The 24,437-nt window shown below is 46.2% G+C and overlaps 1 protein-coding gene across 2 annotated transcripts; it reads left to right on the top strand.

The window, feature by feature from the left end:
* The first annotated feature begins 2,578 nt into the window (after nucleotides 1-2,578).
* Nucleotides 2,579-24,432, top strand: rin3 (Ras and Rab interactor 3). 2 transcript variants are annotated; one of them, XM_030355946.1, is made up of 14 exons: nucleotides 2,579-2,903; nucleotides 10,003-10,112; nucleotides 10,330-10,441; nucleotides 10,625-10,697; nucleotides 10,893-10,981; nucleotides 11,440-12,538; nucleotides 12,803-12,986; nucleotides 13,329-13,500; nucleotides 13,726-13,847; nucleotides 19,199-19,385; nucleotides 19,504-19,635; nucleotides 19,805-19,971; nucleotides 22,520-22,634; nucleotides 23,650-24,432. In XM_030355946.1, exons 3-14 carry the CDS (start codon nucleotides 10,408-10,410, stop codon nucleotides 23,937-23,939), a joined length of 2,664 nt encoding a protein of 887 aa, XP_030211806.1. In that variant the 5' UTR covers nucleotides 2,579-2,903; nucleotides 10,003-10,112; nucleotides 10,330-10,407; the 3' UTR covers nucleotides 23,940-24,432. The 2 variants fall into 2 exon arrangements, with proteins under 2 accessions (XP_030211806.1, XP_030211804.1); XM_030355944.1 differs by lacking the exon at nucleotides 2,579-2,903 and having other exon boundaries at nucleotides 9,488-10,112.
* Nucleotides 24,433-24,437: the final 5 nt, after the last annotated feature.

Raw genomic sequence — 24,437 nt, 5'->3', positions numbered from 1 at the left:
TCTGCTCTCTCTCTCTCTCGTCTCTCTCAGTTCTCTGCTCTGAATCATGCCTTCTGTTGTGTTTTTTTTTACCCAAGCCTGTTCTCTCTGCCAACCCACACACACACACACACACACACACACACACACACACACACACACACACACACACACACACACACACACACACACACACACACACACACACACAACCCTCTTCAATTCAGCTGCTCTGCCTCACCGTCTCTGTCCCTCAAGCCTAATTTATCTCAGTAAATCATCTTCAGTCCCTCTCCTTGTGTCCATACTGTCTCTCTTCATTTCCTCCTCCTCTATATTTCTCTATCTAGATATATCTTTTAGTACTTAAATATCTATCAATCCATCAATCCCCTCCCTCTCGTTCTCTTCTCGTTCTCTCCCTCTCATGTATCAGATTATCCATCCATCCATCCCTCTCCATCTATCCAAAACAGAATATTTATCCATCTATCCCACGCACTAGCTTGGGTCTGTGTCTCTTGTACCCTCTCAGCGTGCCCTCTGCCTCCCACTCATCACCTCCACACAGGGAAACACGAGGCTGACTCGCCTCAGTGTAGGCATCACACTTCTAGTGTGGAGGCGGAAAGAGGGAGAGCAAGAGGGAGGCGGGGGGGAGGTAGGCCAATGCAACTATGAAGGAAAATGTGCGCAATTTGGTAGCGAGAGATTTCAGCAACGCAGAAACGGGCTTGCATAACGCCTGTGCACACACATATGCACATATGCGCATATATACTTTGTCTGCAGAGTGGCTTTTATACCTATACCAGGTTAACTCTCCTGCACTCATTCTCACACCCTGCTTGGCATAACTGAGGTGTCTCCAGCTGGTACATGGTTGTTAGGTATACTGTATGTTGTCAACTATAGAGCCTACACATTTTAAATAATGCTTGTTTCCATCTTGCTTACCGTTACACAAATGTTATTAAGAAGCATGAGGAGAACCATTGCGTATCCACTGCATCATTACTGTACTGTTATCGTCTAAGAGCGATATCATATCTTTGTCATGTATTAAGTAGATAAGATAGCCTTACGTTAAGCATTGTCATATCTGTCAAGCTTGCAGAGACAATTGGAGTAAAACAAGATATAATAGTCATTACTATAGAAAGAACTGATGTATCTATGGAGCACACCCTACTGTTCAAACCGTGAAATTATAATGGTTCATTTGGACAATCAGAGGCTACCTCATTTGGGAGGCTACCTCAGAGCGTATCTCGGCGTAGCATGTGTAGCTAAACGTCCGCTGGCGTCTAGCGGAGTGTCGCTTTCTGGGTACATTGATGACAGACGAGTGGGGCATGTTCGCAAACATGTTCAAACCTACGACACGCAATGTCGACTTTCGGCGGAGTAGGCTGAGAAAAAATATGACCATAGCTGTGGCGTATGGTCAATAGAGGGCGCCCAGAGTCGGCTTAAACCTTGTCCTACCATAAGGGTACTGTCGTCGGTAGAAACGCGAGCCGTAACTGATCTGGGCTATACCGCACCTTCACTACAGGGCTGATGCACGTATAACTTGTCCAGGCCCAGCAAGTCAGATTCATAGCCTACATCCTGTAGGGCCATGAATCTGAATTAATTTCTAGGTAGTGGCCACCCCCAAAATGCACTAGAATACAGGAAATCAAATCGGACCAGCGGACCCCTGTGTATTAATGCACCCCACCGACAATTTTAATCACCAGCCGCCACTGGACCATAGATGTATAAAATAGTGACCGACGACCGAGAACAGTACCTGTGTAGATTTGCATATCTAACAGGGCGTTTGTGAGGTGTGACGATGGCTCCCCCTAGCGGCTCACAGGCTGCACTACCGTTTATGATCTGATAACCTGGCGCTGAGGAGGACCTGTCCTTCACGGCCTCCCCCGGAGGACATAGGCCTAAGGACTGAAGATGAGGGGAAACTGACGCTCTTCTAAGCAGGGGGCCACTGTACAGTGTGGTCAGTGAACAGCACACACTATACATCCAATTTGACGGTCATGTGAATATTTTGGCAGTTTATTAAAATTTGTATTCAATCAATGAATGGAGCTGAAGCAGCAAGGGCCGTTTTAAGTGTGTTTGGGAGGTAAGGTTAATGTGAATGGGATTGAGGGGGAGAGGATGCGAAGGGCTGGGTTGGGGATTGGGTGGAAGAAGAGTTAGTGGTAGTGAAACAAGACTTGCAGATAGTCATTAATGCTCAGGGGGAGAATGTGGAGAGTCGCTGCTCAGTCTTGTGCATGAGGGGAGGAAAGAATGACTGAGGAAATACGGGAGGGAGGAAGAACTCAGGGTGCTGCTGGCTGTTGCTGTTAGTTTACATGAGGAATCATGATGCAGCAGGCAAATGGTCGGTTCGGTTGTATGACGTAATCGCTTTCAGAGAAGGAAGTCCTTTCTTCTTTTGAGAGAGAGAAAAAGAGAGAGAGAGAGATGGGGGTTTTTGACCAAACGGTTCAGCCTCTTCCTGCGTGATGTTGAGAGGAAGTTGAGACACTCAACTAAAAATAAAGGAGAGAGAGAGAGAGAGAGAGAGAGAGAGAGAGAGAGAGAGAGAGAGAGAGAGAGAGAGAGAGAGAGAGAGAGAGAGAGAGAGAGAGAGAGAGAGAGAGAGAGAGCTGACACAGACCCAGAGGAACATTCTTTCCACACAGTCACTTTTATATTTTCTTCCCTCCCTTGTTCAATTCAGCAGAAAAAGGAGAAGCAGCAGCAGGAGGTGGGGCTTCTAATGGGGTAGAGAGACCAGAGACCGAGGAGAAAAGAGTGAAGACTGAATAAACACCAGACAGCGGAGAGCCGGGGAGAGACACTCCGCTCTCCAACCCTGAAGAGAACATGGAAGAATGCAGCACTCTCCCCCGAGAGACAAGGTACAGCTCAGACTCCACTGAACTTTTCTTGCAATGGAATTTGGGGGGGATGGGGCAGGGTTTGGCCGAGCTGTGTGTTTGTTTCTGTGTTGGGGGGGGGGGGGGGGGGGGGGGAGGTGGCCATTATTGCTTTGCTTGCTGTAAATGGGAAGCTTATAAATTCCATTGAAGTTCCACAAGTTCAACTGAGGAGCAAAGTTTTGGTAGCCCTTTTTAGCCCACTCTTTTATCATACTCCTGGCAGTCCGTGGAGGGAGGGACCTCTTCTAGGTTATTCAGATCTGTCTGTCTGTAAAGGTCTTTGGAATTAATGGCTGTACAAATACTTGCTTTAATTTATCGTAACGAACCACTATCGCAATAAGTTCAAAGAACACAAAATATAACTACTCTTGTTAGTGCTTGTCTTGCTTGAATAAACAACACTATACTCTGACGCACAATAATCTTGGAGTGATGCTGGATGGAGAACATTGCCAGCTTCTTAAGAAGAAGAACTTCTTGCACACAAGGCATGATTCCTCCCCCGTCTGCACTTCTAGGCCGCTGACTTTCGGCTTAGATATCTTCTGCCATCAGACTTGGTTGGTAATCACAAATCGTTGACCAACCAAAATGCAGTGTGCTAATGGAATACACAGCGGCCAGAAGCCTATAGGGCACTGGCTCCAACTATTGTTGGATGCATCATGATGTATATGCTGTATTATATAAACTAGAAAATGCATTTCCTGGAAAAATTGTGGTGAGTGCAGTAGTGCAAAGCTGAAAATATGTCTTAGTAAAGCTAGAAAGTTTAAGATGTAAATAAAATTTAAATTTCATAAGTCAAAATGGAGTCAACATTGTAAACATGCACACCATTTAACAAATGTAAAATGGTTGGCAACAAATATAGTAAAGAGTTAAACAAATGCGATCCAGTTTGAATGCATTTGAGATACACACACACGTGCGTGCGTGCGTGTGTGTGTGTGTGTGTGTGTGTGTGTGTGTGTGTGTGTGTGTGTGTGTGTGTCTTTTGTGTCGATAGCATGGCGTGAAAAAGATAGTTTAAGCATTGTTGTTAGCATGCATCATATTTCCAATAGGTTTATAATTTTAGCCCCAGTGTAACAAGAAATAACGTTACCGTTTAAGTTTGACATTGGGTTTCTAGGTTAAATATTGACGTTGTTTAGCCTCCGCGACACCCGCAATGGTTAGCTTTAGTGATATCCACGCACGCTTGGTGGCGATCACTCACGCCTCGTGCCCACTACCTCCGTCAGTTGACTGATCTCCATTGACTTTGAATGGGGACGGACGCGCAATGCATTGTGGATCCGTCCGTTCCGTTGGAGCCTTCGGCTCAGTCAAAAAGTTGAACATTTTTCAACTTTTTCGGCAGTGAAAAAGGGGTAACCCTACATGCCCACTACCTCCGTCAGTCAACGGACGTGGGAAGGCGTGGCTGACTGATGGGGGAGTAATCTTTGCAGAGGCATCCGTCAGCCAATGAAATCGGTTTGCCGGGTTCTTCCCGCTTCTTCCTGCCTGTTGCGAGGCAAGATGACCCGCTTTCCCACTTTCCAGTATCGTCCGAGCCCGAGTCGCGTCACAGTGCTTAAATTTGCATACGTGATCTGATTGGATGACGGATCCGTCGCTGCCGAAAAAGTTGAACATTTTTCAACTTCTTGACTGAGCCGAGGGCTCCAACGGAACGGACGGATCCACAATGCATTGCGCGTCCGTCCCCATTCAAAGTCAATGGGGATCAGTCAACGGACGGAGGTAGTGGGCACGAGGTGTGTTGATATGTTAAATGTTTGAACAAAGGTTAATGGTTAAGAATTTACCAAGTTACAAAGTCTGAAGTAGGTGTAGTCTTCCATGGTAAAAAACATATATTTTAAAAGTAATTAATGGAAGCGCGCGATTCCAAGCTAATCTGAACATTTTATATACAAATGTGGGTCCCAAAGTTTGTAGAGAAGATGAACAATATTTGAGAACTGCATGCAGCACTCACCAAGGAACGCTTGATTCCGGTTCCAAATGTGTTGGGTCTGCGCATCCTGGACCACTGTGGTGGTGAACCATTATGGACACCACCACTTGTGACCCAGTATGGACCACTGGGATGTGACCCAGTATGGACTACTGGGATGGTGAACCATTATGGACCACTGGGTTAGTGACCCAGTATGGACCACTAGGTTAGTGACCCAGTATGGACCACTGGGTTAGTGACCCAGTATGGACCACTGGTTTAGTGACCCACTATGGACCACTGGGTTAGTGACCCAGTATGGACCACTAGGTTAGTGACCCAGTATGGACCACTGGGATGTGACCCAGAGTGCAGTTCTGATAATATGACAAAACAGTGTCAATAATTAACCAAATGAAAACTTAAACACTAATCTCAAAACCAAATCTAGTGGGATCGGCAACAAAATATATTTATGCTGTGGTTTATTATTATTATGTTAATTTTCGTTAAAAAAAATGTACTCCCAACTTCTCATTCCCATGATATAATTCATTTTTGGAGGTATTAACAACGAACCAATGGCAATATGATTGGCCAACTACTTGATAAATATTTTGTTTCAATTGGAATTTTGAGTATTATTAACCAAAAATACTTGATTAGCGGATTCAGCAAATATCCGCCCTGAGGAATGCATTGAAAGAGGAAAGTAGGATAGGTAGGCGGTTAGAATGTGAGCCCATCAGCTTGGGCTTTAGGGGTCAGGGGTCATCGGCTCCGGCACACTCTTATAACATTTAACAGGGTATAGCATGGCCGGATAACATGTTAGCTGGTTCGCATGCTCAGTCCCAGATAGCAATCACGCCTATTTTCATCAGATATTGCCCTCCGCAGTTCTAGGTAGATTGAAAATAATGGAATATATTTAAAGTTAATAGTTAGTTTCACTCTGTACCCCCAGACTCTCATGACTATGTCATGAGAAGATGTTTAATGAAAAATGATAAAGGAATCGGCAACATGCAGTTTATAAGAAAATAAATGAAAATAGAAGGTACTTATTTTGAGAAAAAAGGGACGGAGGATTGCATATAATTGTAAAAAAAAAGCTACAAAAAAAATAAAGTTACAGGTTCCTAACTATATGAGACACAGTGGAGGCTTCTCCATTGAGGAGAGCTTATTTCTTAACATTGTTGAGGATAAAAAAATGTAGAGACTACTGTCATGAATTAATGCCCTTAAGTATGACTACTTTAATGCCTTTGTATAGGTAATGTTCATTTCCCTTGGAAAAGGGACATTAGCCCCCCCCGATCGTCTATTGACATTACTGCTGGAGGACGGTCATCCAGCCTGGCTAACGCCAGACCTCTTCTCAATCTACATTGAGAAGAGGTCTGGGTACCACACATTCATTTTCTCGTATTTGAGGCGTGGTTTACGATTGCCCGGAGCCGTTTATTGGGCGATACGAATGTCTATCATATGAGTCTGAACCTAGCTCATAGCCAATCTTATCAATTATACCAGATGACGTATGTAAGCGACAGAAATTCGATGAGGAAGAAGACGATGGGTGTGCCGCATAGACGTCGTCATCGTCTTGCCGTCCCTCCCCGTTCTGTGATAGGTTCCCTATCTCAGGCGAAAATCGGATCCATGGAATCCAGGCTGTTGTCACGTTAAAATTGTACCGGGGGCGGAAATTGTACCGGCCTACGTCATCGTTTGTTTACATCCTGACAACCTGACAACCGGGAACACTTGTTTTTACTTTATATTTGTATTGTATTTAATTGTTTAATCCAAACAATAAATAAAATTACCCGCGAAACGGGCGATCGCGTCAAATGACGCGTCAAATCACGTAGGAAGGTTCTTGAACATTCTAGACTATGAAACCTGCATAAAACACTCAGTTTACTAGCTAAATCCGATTAAACAATTCAATACAATACAAATATAAAGTGAAAACAAGTGTTATCTAGCGATCCGTTATCTGTATTATGTTTCAAGAACCCTCCTACGTCATTTGACGCGATCGCCCGTTTCGCGGGCAAAACATTTGTCATTTGACGCGATCGCCCGTTTCGCGGGCAAGTTTTTTTATTGTTTCGATTAAACAATTAAATACAATACAAATATAAAGTAAAAACAATTGTTATCGCTATCTATCACAATACAGATAGCGATCCGCTATCTGTATTATGTTATTTCGTCGTTTGGAAACATGTTTTCTGCATCGCGTCGTCTGTTGCCGGGCAGGTTGTCAGGATGTAAACAAACGATGACGTAGGCCGGTACAATTTTCGCCCCCGGTACAATTTTAACGTGACACTGCCTAGCAGCATGAAATGAAATCGCGCGCAAAGCAGAAAGGGTATACCCAGGCTACGTTCCTCCCTCAGCCTCCACTGACTCCCATAAATTTTCTCGGCAGTGTTGGCGGCCAGTGAATAACATGGGGTTCAATGTGAGAGAGACGGAAATTCCTCTTCTGAGTGGGTTTGACTAGCTAAGGTGCCTGAATCGCGCCAAATCTATTCACGAATGGGCTGGAGCCCTGGCTGCACTATGAACCAATAAGCAGGAGCCCTGGCTGTGGAGCAGCCTGGAGGAGGGAGTAATCCCCTCAAGTCTAGGCCACGAGAACCAACGATCCGGCACTCAGTCTATGCCTCGTTTCCACCGAGCGGTGCGGCTCTGTTCACCTATATCGGCGTTTCCACTGCCAAAAGTTAGGCAAGGTCACGAAATGAGCTTTCTAAGACTGCTGAGGAAATGCCAGGTGGGGACAAAGCTGCTGCAGACCTTTTACCACTCTGTTGTTGAAAGTGAACTGGTGTATGGCATTACGGTGTGGTACGCAAACTGCACAGCCAAAGACAGGAAAACCCTGCAGGGGGTTATTAAGACGGCAGGAAAAATCATCGGCTGCCCCCTGCCCTCCCTGGAGGACATTGCCACCTCCCGCGGGCTGAATAGGGCAAAAAGAATTATGAGTGACCCATCACACCCCGGCCATGGCTTCTTCCAACTCCTACCTTCGGGTAGGAGACACAGGTCCTTTGGGAGCCGGACAAACAGGCTGAGGAATACCTTCTACCCCTGGGCAATTAGTCTACGCCTCATATCTTTGCAACACAAACAGCGAGAAGGATTGACTTGATCTATAAAGGATGTCCCTCAATCTTAATTGGCTTAACACCATGACCAACATTCTGAAACATCCATTAACATCCACATTTGCCTCAAACAATATAAGGCTTACAGCCCTAATGTTATTTTTCTTATTTTAATTGTTTGTTACTCTGACCGTTCTCTTTGATATTGTGGAAAGGATGTTAGTGAATGATTCAGAGCAGGATGCATTTTAAATGGCATAATTTTTGCTCTTGTGTCTTTATTTTACTTTAAACAACTGTAGCTGAAAATAAACCTTGCCAAATTACAACCAAGTAAGGGGAAAAATAGGCCCATTGATAGGCCCAGATTTTTTTATTTAGTTTTACAAATCGGTAGGCATGATTTGACTAATTGGCTTCTCATCCTTTCCTTCTGCCCTTGTAGTCCATTTCAAAGGCATGCTGCCAACCAGCTTTCAAAGTACAATGCCGCAGTCACACCAAAACTGTACGGGAGGCGAAAATTTTACCGCCTACGTAATCCGCGTCGATACATTGGTCATTGATCGCCGCGATTGTCCGTTGCCAGGCAGGTTTCAAAAAACATTTGCGCTCTTCAAGACGAAATAACATAATACAGATAACACTTGTTTTTACTGTATATTTGTATTGCATTGAATTTATCTAGTAAACTGAGTGTTTAAAGTGTATCGTAGTTTATATTTGTATTGTATTTAATTGTCTCATTGAAATTAGCTAGTAAACTGAGTGTTTAAAGTGTATTGTAGTTTATATTTGTATTGTATTTAATTGTTTAATCACATTTATTTAATCAAAGTGTATCATAGTCTAGCTAGCTTTAATTTAGATAATAGACGTCATCGTTCGACACGATCGTCCGTTGCCAGGCATCTCTCCCTGCTATTTTGTGGTCCACCAAAACACCCTGAAACAACTTGAGTCTCACATACTTATGGCACCATACGCCACTAACAGTGTAAGCAGGCCAATGGCAACCAAGCGCGAAGTTCTTCCTGCCTCCCTTTAAAAAACACCAGCCGCCACTGATCAGACAAGTGTACTTTACTATATATAGGCATGATTAATCGGATAAGAAAGGGACAGCCGGTGAACTCATAGACAAAGCGGTGCAAACAGTCACTGCTATAGAACTGATTCCTGGACTCGGTTGACCAAATGCACAAAAAGTAAAGCGCAATGAAATGTAGTGTAACATAAACATGTGCAAAAAGGTCTGTAAAACTACAATTGTATAGAACAAGCATATACAATTCCTATTGGAATTAGTTCATTAATTAGTTTCTGAACCGTATTCATACTTTAACATCACCTTTGCACAGTGCTCACCACGAGAACGAGCCCGATGGGGACCTCCATCTGTGATAATTGGAATTGATCTTTTGCCCCCTAGCCAGACAAGCCTGCTGACCGGAGAGCAGAGCACCTCCTCACCCCCCCCCGCCTCACCTGACGGTGGTCCACCTCTCCGGCCCTCTCCCCCGCCTCCCCCTCCACCAGTTCTCCTCCCCCTCTCCTCATGTCCGCCTCCCCCTCTCCCTTCCCTGCTGCCCCCCCGGCCCTCACGGTCCAAACCCCCGCCACCGCCGGGCCCGAGGCCCACCCTGCCCGCCCCTCCTCCTCCCCATGCCCCGCCCCCCTCTCCTTCTTCCCTCTGTCCCCTCGACCCTCGACCCCTCGACTCTCGACCCCAGCCCTCATGCGACAGCGCTGGCCTCCCCCCCCCCCTCTCACCTCTCCCATGCCCTCTCATCTCACCACCTGCTCCTCCCCCCCCTTCCTCCCCCTCCCCCCCCCTCCTCCTCCTCCGTTACCTGCTCCAGCCTCAGGTCTTCACCTCCGTTCCTCTCTGCTCCCCCACTTATTCCTTCTTCCTCTTCTCCTCCTCCTCCTCCTTTGACTCTCTCCCACTCGCCTCCCTCTCCTCCTCCCTGCTGCCCTCCGGGCTCAGAGGGGCCGGGGGGCTTCAGCGAGAGACTGTTGGGGAGCACCTCAGTGTGGAGGGTGAGCCAGCTGGACCCGGAGCAGGTCGCCAGAGGCCTGGAGAGGGAGGCCGCCGGGGTGAGGCAACTAGAGATTGAAAACACATTTCACTATAGCAGGGTGATTCGTTTCCTACATTAATGTTTTAGTTTAACTTAACTAACACACACACACACACACAGACACACACATACAAATGTATCGCCATGCGACTACATTCACTCACAGTTGTCATGACACACATTTTCTGTGGCGATAGCAAACCTTTGAGCATGAACCACTCTGTACTTTGCAGGTGTTCCTGGTCCACTGCAGAGGCGACCAGGCCACTTTGTTGTCAGTTCGCCTCCCTAATGGACGAGGGGAGGCTGCCATGCACAACATACCAGTCAAGGAGTATGGGAAATGTAGGCCTCTGCACGTCCTAAGACAACCAACCTGAATGATAGTTCAAGGGGACTGGAAGCTAGGACATTTAACTGTAAAATGAATATAGCAATCAAACAGTGCTAGGTAAAATGTACGATCATGATGGATAAATAGAAAGAAAGATAGATGGATAGATTCAATGATTGATGTCTTTTCCTCAGTTCTGCATCTAGAGGGTTCCTGCCTGCTTTTTGACAATATCATCAAGCTAATTTCATTCTACTGTTTCAGCAGGTATTTCTGGACACACACACACACACACACACACACACACACACACACACACACACACACACACACACACACATACACATACACATACACACATACACATGAATAGATATGTATACATTTGCCTACATTTCACACGACAAAGCATTTTTAGAACAACATGGAACAATAATGTCTGATAACACTTGGTTGGTTTAGGGACATCTTACCGGTCACTCTGCGGTTACCCAAGGTCATCACCATTGCAAAAAAAGAGGAACTCTCGGTGGTCTCTGCCATGGCAAAAGGTATAACCATTAATATTGAGCATTCTGACATCTTCAAATGTAGCTAGTCGCAAGACTACCATGCTCTTTTTCGTCATATCATCCCCGAGAGCAACAACAACTGGGTTAGCTGCCCTCAATGAGCAGTAGATGTCACTGTTGCTCATGGATGTGTCTTAAACGCAACTGTGTCCTACTTACTACCATACTTGTGATGTTGCTGCCATCTAAAAGGCAAAAAGCTTGCAGAGTTGATCTTGACTGTGAAGTACACAACAACAAAATATGTGACATAGTTAGTATTGTATGCGCAATATTTTGGAGTTCAACAAAGAACAATGTTTCTAAAAAACCTTCTGTCAGGTTTTTATGTTTTGAGATTTGTGTTTTCCATTACAAAAAACAAAAATAGTAAAAAGGATTTATTCAAGATATTCACTAAAAGCCCTTTCTCTCATCCTTGTTCTGTCTCTCTCCAGAGTTCTGCACCATGGCTCTCCCACTGCATGACGGTGAGACAAACGAACCGCCAGCAGCCCAGCCCCAGTTCTGTCATGTTGTCCCTAACGTTGTGGAGCGTCTCACACACTCGGACAGCGTCTGGGGGGAGAGTCCTGTCCTCAGTACGGCCTCCAGCAGAGCAGCCGATGAGGCCGCCCCGAGGCCAGCCTCTGTGGTTCCTCTACCGCTACAGAGGGCCCCACTCTGCCCCCAGGGAGACGCCCCCCCCGCTCAGCCACACAGCCTGCCCAACGGCACCACGGTCCCACCGCCGGACGCCATGGGCCAGAGCAACAAGCTGAGGTTCAAGCGGCCCCCACCGCGGCCACCGAGTCTGTGTGCCGGGTCGCCGGCCGGGCCGCCCTGTGGCGCGGCGGGGGGGGCCGGGCCGCCCGGTGGCGTCGCTAGCCCTTCGGCCGTGGGAGAGGAGGCACGCTTTGAGGAACTGCTGAAAGAGGCGAGGAAGACGGAGCCCCCGCTGTCGCCCCCTCCTCCATCAAGACCTCCTGTCCCGTGGCAGGCCAGACCCCCGCCCTGCCAGCCCCCGGCCCCGCCGCGCCGCGCCTCCCCAAACACGGCTCCTGGTGGAGGCGCCGAGGGCCCCATGGGGGAGGAAGGAGAGGGGGCAGGACAGGAGCAGAGAGCGTCAGGCTCCCCCACCATCGGGGACCTGCTCCAGCTGGAGGCCCCTGCTCACAGCAGCCAGACAGACGGACGGACAACAGAGGAGAGGGAAGAAGAAGGAGGGAAGGAGAGAGAGGAGGAAGAGGGAGGGCTGAGCACCACCTCTCCATCCCTGCCCTCCCAGTCATCATGCAAGAGGCCCCCTCGGCCGGTCCCGCCTCCACGTAGGAAGCAGGCCCCCAAGCCCCCCGAACCGGCAGGAGGAGCGGGGTTGACCGCCAATCAGTGTGCAGCTGTCAGAGCGGCCCCGCCCTCGTCCGTGCGGAGGCCCGACGTGTCGCTGTACTCGCCACAGGGTGGCGCCGCAGTGGGAGCCGACCCCGACTCCTGCTCTCCAAGCAGCTCAGAGGAAGACCCCGGGGAGGTGGGCCACGGGGAAGAGCACAACCAAAGGTGAGTCTTCTTGGTCCAGCCCCCCGGGTCGGGCAGAGAGCACCGGCAGCGTTGAAAGGTTGCTAGGTCACGCGACTGAAATACGAAACCTCTCAACAGGGTAGAAGTGCAGGGAGGGAGTAGAGAGGGCAGCTGTGTGTTCATGGTTGTTTGAACATTTTGCTCTTCAGCTCTTTGCTGCTCTCCCTCCCCCTCTCTCTCCCTCTCAATCAACACCTCTGGGATTGTACCTCCAGCCACTGATGCCCTCCTCCCTCTGTGCAGCCAGAGGTCCGATAGCCACGCCTCTAGTAAGGCTGCGGTGAAGAGGACGCCGACCACCGTGATGCTGGGCCGCGCCCGCCACCGCCTCTCCTCCGTGCTGACGGGGCTCATGAGCCACGACGTCCGCCTCACGCAGCGCATCGTGGAGCTGGCCAGAGACCCAATCAGTTACTTTGGCAATCTGGTGAGTATATGAGTATGTTAGGTTAGGCCGTGAACCAAGCCTGTTTCACTGCCTCAATTATTTCTTGGAGGAAATTATTTTGTGATTGCAATTTTCTCCTATTTTGTTGTGAGGAAATTGACTTTAATAAGATAATAAATTGAATCATTTATATGTTGACACTGTTTGGATGCTTTCAACTGTTGGTTCCTGGACAACTGACTTTTTTACCTGGCGTGATGTTAATCATTTTAATTTTGTGCAAGCCTTTAGGGAAGTAAAACTAGTTCCCTAGTTACTGTTCTGTAGATGGCTGAATCAATGAAGTTTGCTGTTTCAGATGCTTTCTTCTACCTTTTTTAGGTCAAAGAGCACCGCACCTTCACGCTGGAGACCATGACCCGTCACTCGTCCACCACAGAGCTGCTCCAGGAGATCAGGACCATGATGACCCAGCTGAAGAGCTACCTGCTGCAGAGCACCGAGCTGCAAGGCATGCTTGAGCCACAGCACCAGTACACACACGACAAGCTCGGTACGTCGTCTCATAGCGACCGCCGCCCGCCCGACCCTCTCGCGCTGCGTCTTCACATGATGATGTCGGATGTGTCAGTGCTGGATGGGGTCTTCAATTTGGGTTGTGAATGTGAATAAGTTAAACAAAGATTTATAGATAATAAGCAAAATGTGTGTGTCTGCATGTGCGTGCTTGTGTTTCTCTTGTTTGGGGGCTGTGTGCGTGTGTGTGTGTGTGTTCCAGAGAGCATAGCAGAAGCGGCGCTGTGTAAGAGTGTGTTGAAGCCCCTGAGGGAGTCCATCTACCTCCGCCTGGAGACGCTGCACTCAGAGGACGGCAGCACGCAGCGCCTGGTCCACAACCAGGTGGGATTCACTGTAACATATATATATATATATATATATATATATATATATATATATATATACATACATATATATGAATATCTTCATATATATTTAAGCAATAGATCACGCCAGGCTGTGGTATGTGCTCATTATACCACTGTTAAGGGGCGTTGTCCGGCCCCGACGCGCAGCGGAGGGCCGGCGACCCCCTTCATCGGGCGTCATAGCAGTTATGTATACGCTCATTATACAACAGTTGGGAACCAATCAGATCACTGGATTTAGTTCCCCCGTTGTATAAATATATATATGTATATACACATACATATGAATATATGTATATATATATATATATATATATATATATATATATATATATATATATATATATATATATATATATTCATATATATATATATTCATATATATATATATGTATATACACATACATATGAATATATGTATATATATATATATATATATATATATATATGAATATATTTATATATAGATATATATATGAATATATTTATATATAGATATAAATATATATATATATATATATATATATATATATATATACATATATATATATATATATATATATATATATATATATATATATATATATATATATACACACATCAGGGTGGAAATCTCTGTCAACCATAGCATTTCATCAAACAATAACCCCAGTCCGGGCGCTCGGCGGCTCGGCGGTTAGAGCGCGTACCATTAAGGCCCAGTCCTGACCGCAGCGACCCGGGTTCGATTCCTCCCTGTCTGTCTCACTCGACAATGAAAAGGATAAAACCTTAAAAAATATATATATGATAATATCGGACAAAAAAAGGTTCTGATTATTTGCGATCCGATCACCTAATATATCATCACTATATATTAATATGTTATTATATATTATATCTTAATATATAATTATATATCATATCTTGATATATAATTATATATTATGGCACGTGAAGACATCAATCACCATCGGTTTGTAAAAACAGATTGCTGGATCGCAAATAAGCCTAACCTTTTCTTCCCGATTGTTGGAGTGTTTCCGAAGGTTTGATCCTTTTTAATGTAGAGTGAGTCAGAAAGGGGGGGGGGGGGAGGTGGGAGGACAGGTAGCAAAGGACCAGGAACTAAACCTGGGTCACTGCGGTCAGGGCTGGGCTTAACCGTACGAGCTCTACCCGGTGGGTCAGTCGGGGCTAGCTTCCTTTCCACTACCCACTGACCTGAGGCTCCTAAAAGTGGGTATGGGTATGTTGCTTCAGCAGGTGGATAGGGACTGAGAACAGCACAGCATGATGGTGTCAGAGACAGCTAGGTCCAGGCACTTGAAAACAAGGAGAAGTGCCGATGGTGCACACCAGGGGCATCTAGGAATAGTCAAATCTCCTAACCTTCATGCCGCCTTTCCTTAACCTTCATTGAAATCGACGTCGGGTCAAGGAGGGATGAAAAGGTGCTTCCTTTCGAATATAGGACAAGGCAGCACTGATTTAAATGAATTCGGCTCCACTTTTCCTAACCGACGTCATTGCGCGACGGCGAGTATTGATGACCTCTACCGTCTCTAGAGTGAAACGAGTTTTTGAAAAGTTTGACTACAACAAGCGTGTGGAAAAAAAAAAGCCTCAAGTTATGTTGATGTTGAAATTAACTGCCCCAAGTAGTCTTTCTTAAATATGAAGTCGGCATTTTATTTAATTACGATGTATATTGTGTGCTTAATAACCAGCAATAAATGTATTCATTTCGATTAAAATAATATGTTTCTGGAATTGGTATCCATTATTATCAATTGTATTTTCTTCTCTTCCCTTCTTCTGCTTTACTGCGTCTCTCATGTACGGAAGAGGATTAGGGCCACACATGTAAAAAAAAATTAAGTTCTGACTTTATTCTCAGAATTCTGAGAAAAAAGTCAGAATTCTGACTTTAATCTCAGAATTCTGAGAATAAAGTCAGAATTCTGACATTAATCTCAGAATTCTGACATTAATCACAGAATTCTGAGATAAAAAGTCAGAATTCTGACATTGATCTCAGAATTCTGACATTAATCTCAGAATTCTGAGATAAAAAGTCAGAATTCTGACATTAATCTCAGAATTCTGAGATTAAAGTCAGAATTCTGACTTTAATCTCAGAATTCTGAGATAAAAAGTCAGAATTCTGACATTAATCTCAGAATTCTGAGATTAAAGTCAGAATTCTGACTTTAATCTCAGAATTCTGAGAAAAAAGTCAGAATTCTGACATTAATCTCAGAATTCTGAGAAAAAAGTCAGAATTCTGACTTTAAAGTCAGAACTACGGGTATCTGTAAGGACCAACCTCCGTGGGAGAGACACTTTGCTTTATGCAGTAGGAGGAAACCTATGGAAGTCCAAGAAAGTCACAATCCGGCCCTAGAATGGCGCGGTAAAAGTGCACGTCCCATAGCCAACTCACCAAGCTCACCAAGTCCAGTATTCAGAATGCAAAGCATTTATTCACAAATACGTTCTATTTTTTTGACAAGCGGAGCCGACAGTCCTGTGCAAGTATGCACATTAGCCATGTGCGCCAAACAGAAGATAGACGCAATGTATAGAACTGATTGTTGTGCATTGTTGTGGATATGTAGGCTGGTTAGTTGTGGTTGTTTGTGGTCTTAGTGAAACAGCTTTGCCTTGGAGTTGGAGAAGTTGGAGTGATTGTGTGAATGTGCGAGAGAGACGCACCTGCCGTGGTGATGTTGGGCTTGTTGTTGGCTTATATGTAATCAATGATGTATCTGTCTGATCGTATTAGCTGTAGATGGATGGTTAAATAATGTCACAAGAACGGTCATACTGCAGGCTCTTATTTGCAAATGCACTGATTGTGTGCCTGTCTCCGATATGCTATATACCTGGCATTTATTCAGTTCATGTTCTTCTGAGTGCGCAAGAACTGTGCCAATTATTGTCGTGTTTGCATTGTAATGCACAACTTTGCCCCTCCCTGTTATAAAATAACGTGCATCCCAACAACTTTAGCCAATGCAGGCTCCTATTGCTATACCAGTGTGTTTAACGTGTGTGCGTGTGTGTGTCTGTGTGTGTGTGTGTGTGTGTGTGTGTGTGTGTGTGTGTGTGTGTGTGTGTGTGTGTGTGTGTGTGTGTGTGTGTGTGTGTGCGTGCGTGCGTGTGTGTGTGTGTGTGTGTTGTCATGTAGGCTATAGATATAGATTTATTGTCTTGGCTTGCTTGCATCCATGAAATATTGTAATGTTATGGCCTAGCTGGCTACTGCATATCGAGAACAATCTGGGGATGAGGGCATCCCCGAATATTGACGGGTATTTCGAACACTGCCATCTCAATATATAGCCTAACATATACAAATATATCAGTGTACTAGACACAAATGTATTTTCCACTAGCTAGTGGTGGTCATTACATTGTAGTGAAACTAGTAAAGACAACACAGCTTTATGTTACGGCGAAACATGGAGGCACTGCAGCTCTAGTCTCGACAATGCGTTACTTTAGTCTGGTATTTTCTCTTCACTGATTGGTTAGACAGCCTTCAAACTTAGTGGTCAAGCAAAGAAGAGGGAGGGCTCGTTCTGCATACCTAATAGCCGGAGTGAATAACTACTAGCCGGAGTTAATAACTAATAGCCGGAGTGAATGACTAATAGCCGCGGCTATTAGTCATTCAAAACCGTACGGAATTCTTGCCAAACCGCACAGGTTTTGCACTTTTACCACGTCTTTCCATAGGTTTCCTCCTACTGCATAAAGCAAAGTGTCTCTCCCACGGAGGTTGGTCCTTACAGATACCCGTAGTTCTGACTTTAAAGTCAGAATTCTGACTTTTTTCTCAGAATTCTGAGATTAATGTCAGAATTCTGACTTTTTTCTCAGAATTCTGAGATTAATGTCAGAATTCTGACTTTAATCTCAGAATTCTGAGAAAAAAGTCAGAATTCTGAGATTAAAGTCAGAATTCTGACTTTTTTTCTCGGAATTCTGAGATTAATGTCAGAATTCTGACTTTATTCTCAGAATTCTGAGATTAAAGTCAGAATTCTGACTTTTTTCTCAGAATTCTGAGAATAAAGTCAGAACTTAATTTTTTTTTACATGTGTGGCCCTAATCCTCTTCCGTACTCATGCGTCTTCGCGTAGAGTCGGTAAACTTCTTCGGTGGCCTCTTGCTTAAAATATTGCCGCCGTAAAGCATTATGGGAGACCACTATCTCCTTTCCTTTCGTAAAGGTTGCTCAGAAGTAACCTATGCTAAAGGAGGGTTAAGGATGCATCGAGGCTCCTTTCCTAAGCACTTCTAGAATTCTAACCACCCATCATAAATCGGGGCACGTGCAGAGTTTCAGTTATGCCGATGGGAAGATTGTCGGTCTTCTCCACGCCAGTCGCAGGGAGCGTGACGTCACATACGAGCCGTGTAGTCTTTCTCGTTGTGTTTTCTCTACAGCCTTTATCTGAACAATTGCACAATAAACGGTTGAACTCTTTGCATGAAAAATCATCATTTAAATTTAATCCAGGGCATATAAAGACCGGGACCAGAAAATAATTATTTTCTCTCCATTGACACCCATTCATATTTTTCGATCTCATAGGTCCCATGAGCTCTACCAGAAGGGGCGTGACTTCGCCACTCTATTGTGTTGCCCTTGTTATGGGTGGGACCCACGATATGCTGAGTGAAGCTGAGACCGTCCAATAGAGAAAGGAAGACAGTGGCGGATGTGTAGGTAGTGTTGTGCTGATGCTGCCACCGTGTGGCGATACGCCGGCAGGACAGCAGCGTGGGGATAGTGTTTGTGATAGTGTTTTACATTATATACAAACAGCCTTGTAGCGGGCAGCACTGTGGATATACGGAGGGCGCCGTAGGAGCCCGCAGGAAGTTATTTAGACCAGACAGTTTGTGAAGGAGTTGCAAGAGAGATTCTGGAGTTCCGGTGGTGAATATTGCAGAAGCACAATCCTGGCAACCAGGTGAGCAATGCCTGCAAATTTGGCAGCTAGTATCGGAGAGGTGAAGCAGGGAGCTAGTCGAAAGCCTTGCCGTTGGTCCAGATAGCGAAAAAACTGGAGTGCAGAGGCCACAGGCAATTGGCACGGAGGGAAAGGAATGAAGGTAGTAATTGCCAGAGTTCAGAGAGACGCGAAAAACCGACAGGACAAACAAACCGACAGTCAGGTGAGAAGCGGCGACAGCAGCGCCAGTGCCCTCACGACTTCCTGTGCACCTCTGATATAAACGGGCCCAGAATGGGTTCTAAGCCTGTGTTTGTCCTAAAATGGGTCTAAAGGGTCTAAAGGGTGCCCCCTTTATCACTGTGTGCTGGACAGTCCTCAGTTCTGGGCAGCACCACCACAGCGCTTGGAGTGACCACCGCAGTCCCAGAGGCGCCGGCCATGGAGAAGATCAACGTGAAGCTGTGCAGCCTCCACCTGGAGTACTCCCCCCAGAGGAAGATCCAGCTGCTGCTGAAGACCTGCAAGATCATCTACGACTCCATGGCCGTCAGCAGTCCAGGTCACAACCCGTTATGTCAAAAGAGGAAATATAGTCAAATGTACACATTCCACCAGAATGAAAGGCTCAACACTGATCCTATTGAGAATGAACTTTGGACCAATCCCCTAACCTTCAGGGCGGGCCCACGGTGCTGACGACTTCCTCCCTGTAATGATGTACGTCTTGGCCAGATCAAAGCTCGCCCAGCTAAGGCTGGATGTGGAGTATATGATGGAACTAATGGACCCGTCTCTGAGTCTAGGAGAAGGTACAGCCTGCACGCACACACCTACACACCTAGACGCAATAACAGAATCCCAAACAACCGTGTGTGTGTGTGTGTGTGTGTGTGTGTGTGTGTGTGTGTGTGTGTGTGTGTGTGTGTGTGTGTGTGTGTGTGTGTGTGTGTGTGTGTGTGTGTGTGTGTGTGTGTTTAGGGTCCTATTACCTGACCACCACCTACGGGGCTCTGGAGCACATTAAGACCTTCGACCAGCAGAGGGCGGCGACGCGGCAGCTCAGCAGAGAGGTTCAGGACTCCATCAACCGCTGGGAGAGACGGCGCACCCTGAACAAAGACCGCATGTCCCAGGGCTCAGTGCAGGTATGAGTTCACTGTACCTGCAGCGCATGGCCCAGGTACAGTGCAGGATGAGTCTATACCAGGTACAGTGCAGGATGAGTCTATACCAGGTACAGTGCAGGATGAGTCTATACCAGGTACAGTGCAGGATGAGTCTATACCAGGCACAGTGCAGGATGAGTCTATACCAGGTACAGTGCAGGATGAGTCTATACCAGGTACAGTGCAGGATGAGTCTATACCAGGTACAGTGCAGGATGAGTCTATACCAGGTACAGTGCAGGATGAGTCTATACCAGGTACAGTGCAGGATTAGTCTATTAGGCTCTGTGGGTATAACCCGTTCTACCTGCTGTGCTTCCATGTGTTTATTGGAACCAACAGGACCGTTGTTTTATTTTTGTGCCTTTTAACAGATTTTTGTGCCACTTAAGCCAAAAAGGCATGTTTATTCAAACATAGAGTAGACTACTAAAAGGAACAAAAAGAGTCTTGGCTCCGTGCGCCTGGGAGGAATATACGGACGTGTCCCTCTGGGCGGAGTGACTTCCAACTGGTTTTCCTCCGTCTCGAAGACCGGTCCCTTCACCCTAGAACCGCAACAGCCTTGATAGAGCCTTGAAGCCGGCTATTTAAGCCTGGCCACTCAACCTGCTGCTCAGGGGCCTCATGTACTAAGGTTGCGTACGCACAAAAACGTGGCGTACATCCTTTTCCACGCTCACGTTCAGATGTACAAAACGTGAAATGACCGTAAAAATGTGCGGTCCCCACGCCAGCTCCAGAGCTGTCGTACGCACGTTTCTACAGCTATTGTTCCTTTGGCGACACTTAGAGGTGACGCTGGGAAACTGGGAAAAAAGGTGAAAACCATGACTCATCAGTGATTTGCACATCAGAGACACACTAATGAACGATTAACACACCTTGCAATTATATGGGTGGCTATAAAAGCATGTGCAATGGATGAAGAAAATTGTTTTAAAAATGGCTGCGTTAGCGTTGTTAGAGGACATCGCAAATGGTCAAATCCGAAGGGAACGTATATTTAGGGAAAGCGAGGACTTACTCGCAAATGATGATGATTGGCTCATGAGCCGATTTCGTTTCCCCAGGCCAGTATTACTGGAGCTGTGCGCAGAGCTGCGGCCGGCCCTAGAGCGCCACACAGCCAGGAGCCAGGGGTTGTCCGTGCCCACACAGGTGCTGACCACGCTGGGGTTCCTGGCAACAGGGGCCTTCCAGCGGGAGCTGGCCGATCGGTCAGGAGTGTGCCAGTCCACCCTGAGCCGAGCCATGCCAGCTATGTGGGACGGAATCATCATATGAGATTAATATGAGTCCAGACCGGCCTCATATGCATTAATGCATTAATATGAGATAATTAATGCATTCAAAGCCGAGCCACGCCGCCTTGCCCTGTGAATTCAGTTGCAGCGCAAATATAGCAGCAAATACGTTACATTCTTAACCCAGCAGCGGTGTTGTTCAGATACTGATTAAATGGGTTTGTTAACCATGCGTAATAGTATGGCTCCATGAGTATGCGCACACGTTCTATGTGTTCTTCATCTCTGGGCACTGCGTCTTTATGTTTTGCAGCGGTTGCATTTGTTCTCTGTTAAAATACATGGTTAATGTATTATTTTGGAGTTAATAAATTTGAAAAAAAAAACAGGAACACCACTAGTTTCTGGCTACGCCACTGGTGTCACCGATCAAAGCGGCCACTCTCAAATCGAAGGGGGAGAGTTCCCCCACTCCCGTCCCCCCTCCTGTTGCGGTCACGCTTCGGCGGTGGGCAGAAACCCTCCGCTTCACCTCCACCTTGAGGTCTGACCACTTTTTTTTAATTTCAGAGTGTGTGCGATGCTGAGACCCCACTGCATTGACGGCCTCGCAAACACGCTCCCACTCACTTCTCTTTTGTTTTGCATTTATCCCTGTTGACAGGGTTCCAAATAGCATATGCTTGCGCATTTCTACCTCGTGGAGCAAAATCTCGAGCTCGGACTCCGTGAAGTTTCGTTTTTTGCCTCTGTTCATGGTGCCAGGTGATCGGATTAAGAGGTGAATCTCAGGTCCAGAGGCCTATTTAAATGAAATTGCATATTTAAATGAGGGCGTGGACAGGGAGGAGTTTGGCACCTCGGCATGTGCGCTCAATTCCACGTTGATCGAGATGTACAAAAGAAACGTGCTTGGATCCATGCGTTCGCACACTTTGATACATCTGAATTTATTTGTGCGTAAGACAGTTTCTGGGTTTTGGCGTACGCCAAGTTTCAGTATGAAATCCACGCAAGTCTTAGTACATGAGGCCCCAGGTGATTGAATCCCGCTAATTGGTGAAAGCGGTGATGCGCTCATTGGCACCATCTGGGGGATATGGGCGGTATACCCCGTATACCACCTCTCCCCTGGGCCTCTAGGGTTGCTGTGCCGGAGCCTGCTTGCCACAATAGACATCCATACAGAGACTCCACTTATGAAAGCTGGATCCATATGCTGTATATAATCACTCTCAATGTGTTACAATATGCTGTTGCATGTTGGGTTTGTTTTGCAGGACTTTCTCACAGTGTGCTGCCCAGAGGTCGGGTCCAACCCCAGGGCTCTTGGCGTTCTCCCGGGCACCAGCATCCATGAGTTGACTGCACAGTGCGCCTCACGCTTTGAACAAGGTCGGTCCCAAACGCTGTCCTCTGGGGCTGAGGGGGGCACTGGGATCAGTCTGCCACATGGTCCCAGCCGTTTTCTTTAGTGACTTGGGAGGTTTGATTCAAAATTATTATTGTAGAGGCACATAGGAACATTGTCAATGCGGTTACTGTTGAGTCATCTCATCTCATAGCTTTGAGTTGCTAACGAAAACAACTGCTTATTGTGCCCAAAGTTTTTTTGTAGGACTACTATACTTCGTATTATGGCTAAATAGGAATTACCTTGCTTACTTTAAAGGGCATGTTCACATTATGCCGCGTTTCCACTGCAGGGTGCGGAACGGATCGGATCGCAAAGGTGCGGTAGGGAGGGGGCGGTATAGCCCAGCTCAGTTCCGAGGTCGCGTTTCCACTGCCGACAGTACCCTTGGTGGTAGGCCGGATGTCGATCGCCGCGGCAGCTACGTAAACATCGTAAACAACGTCTTCCTCCCCAAGAATGCAGACGAACGTCTCCACCTCCTTGTTCGCCCAAGCAAGCTTTTTACGCGACATGTTAATTGTAAAAAATAATACCTCGAGGCTACTGTTTGTTTGTTTTTATCCCCGCGTCACCCGGAAGTGACGATTCTGTTGACCAATCAACGGAGGGGGGGTGTAGCCAGAATTTCACGGGACCCTTTCAGGCGTCTGGTCTTGTTTTGGGTACCGCAACGGAGGAGTCCCGAGAATGGGGCCGGAATGGGTACGGCAAAGTCCGGGTCACGCCCACTTTTGGCGGTGGAAACGCGACCCGACCCGCACCTTTGCGATCCGATCCGTTCCGCACCCTGCAGTGGAAACGTGCCATTAGATCACAGTTTTCCTGCCATTTAAAGGTTAAAAGCAATGTAAAAATCTATGAATTATTCTGTTCCAATTATAATGTTTGCCTTAACAGTGCAGTGTCTTTGATTAAATTGCATCTAGAGGCGAGGTTGTAGATTACAACAAACTAAATCCCCCCCCTTTTCCTGTGTTTATTTGTCCATAATAGACTCCTACATTATCAGTTTGTTTATGGACGGCCTCATGCGGCCCCTGGCACCGACAGAGCTGGCTCTGGGGGTGAAGAACAGCCTACCGCCAGGGGGCTACTGTTTTGTGTTCCACCCAGCCCACCTTATAGCTGATATCCAGACCGATATCGTTCCCCCTGTGGATCCCAAACAGGTCCTCGATAGTGATGGTCCTGGGGAAACTGGGAACCAGGACGACACAAAATCGGTTGTGACATTGGACGACGCTATTCAGGAGCAAGCAGGGGAAAGTCTGATCACTTTGTAACTCTTTGGAAGGGCTTCAACAAACAATTTATATTGGCACAGTATTACAACATCATCACTGTTTACATTGTATACATATGGAAAGCCTATTTCTGCCTAGGTTTCTAAACATAATGGCAAACAGAACAGCGAAAATGTGGAATAACTCCTTCCTATTATCCTCTTTCTAAATTCATGTTTTCAATGTTACAAACTCCAAAGTTCTCAAAGCAAATGCCATAGCATAAAAGTTGAAAATATACACACACAATATGTACAGTAATATTACATTAACATCTACGATGCTCTGTTCTTAAACATTAAACAGTTGCGAGAAACTTGTTGCAACAAGAACATTTAGAGAGAGAAAAAAAAAAAAGTTAATGTGAAACATTGTTCAATCATTTTATTGTAACATGTTTATAAAGTTAAGAAAAGTAGAAATACTACGAGCTGGGAACTCCATAATCAATCTTTCACTATGTTTATGTAAATAAATTGTTACGTTTTCCCTATGTTG

Source organism: Gadus morhua, chromosome 5 (assembly GCF_902167405.1).
Source record: "Gadus morhua chromosome 5, gadMor3.0, whole genome shotgun sequence".
Classification (NCBI taxonomy): domain Eukaryota; kingdom Metazoa; phylum Chordata; class Actinopteri; order Gadiformes; family Gadidae; genus Gadus; species Gadus morhua.
The sequence above is the reverse complement of the archived record's forward strand: the minus strand, read 5'-3'. Positions and strand labels throughout refer to the sequence as shown.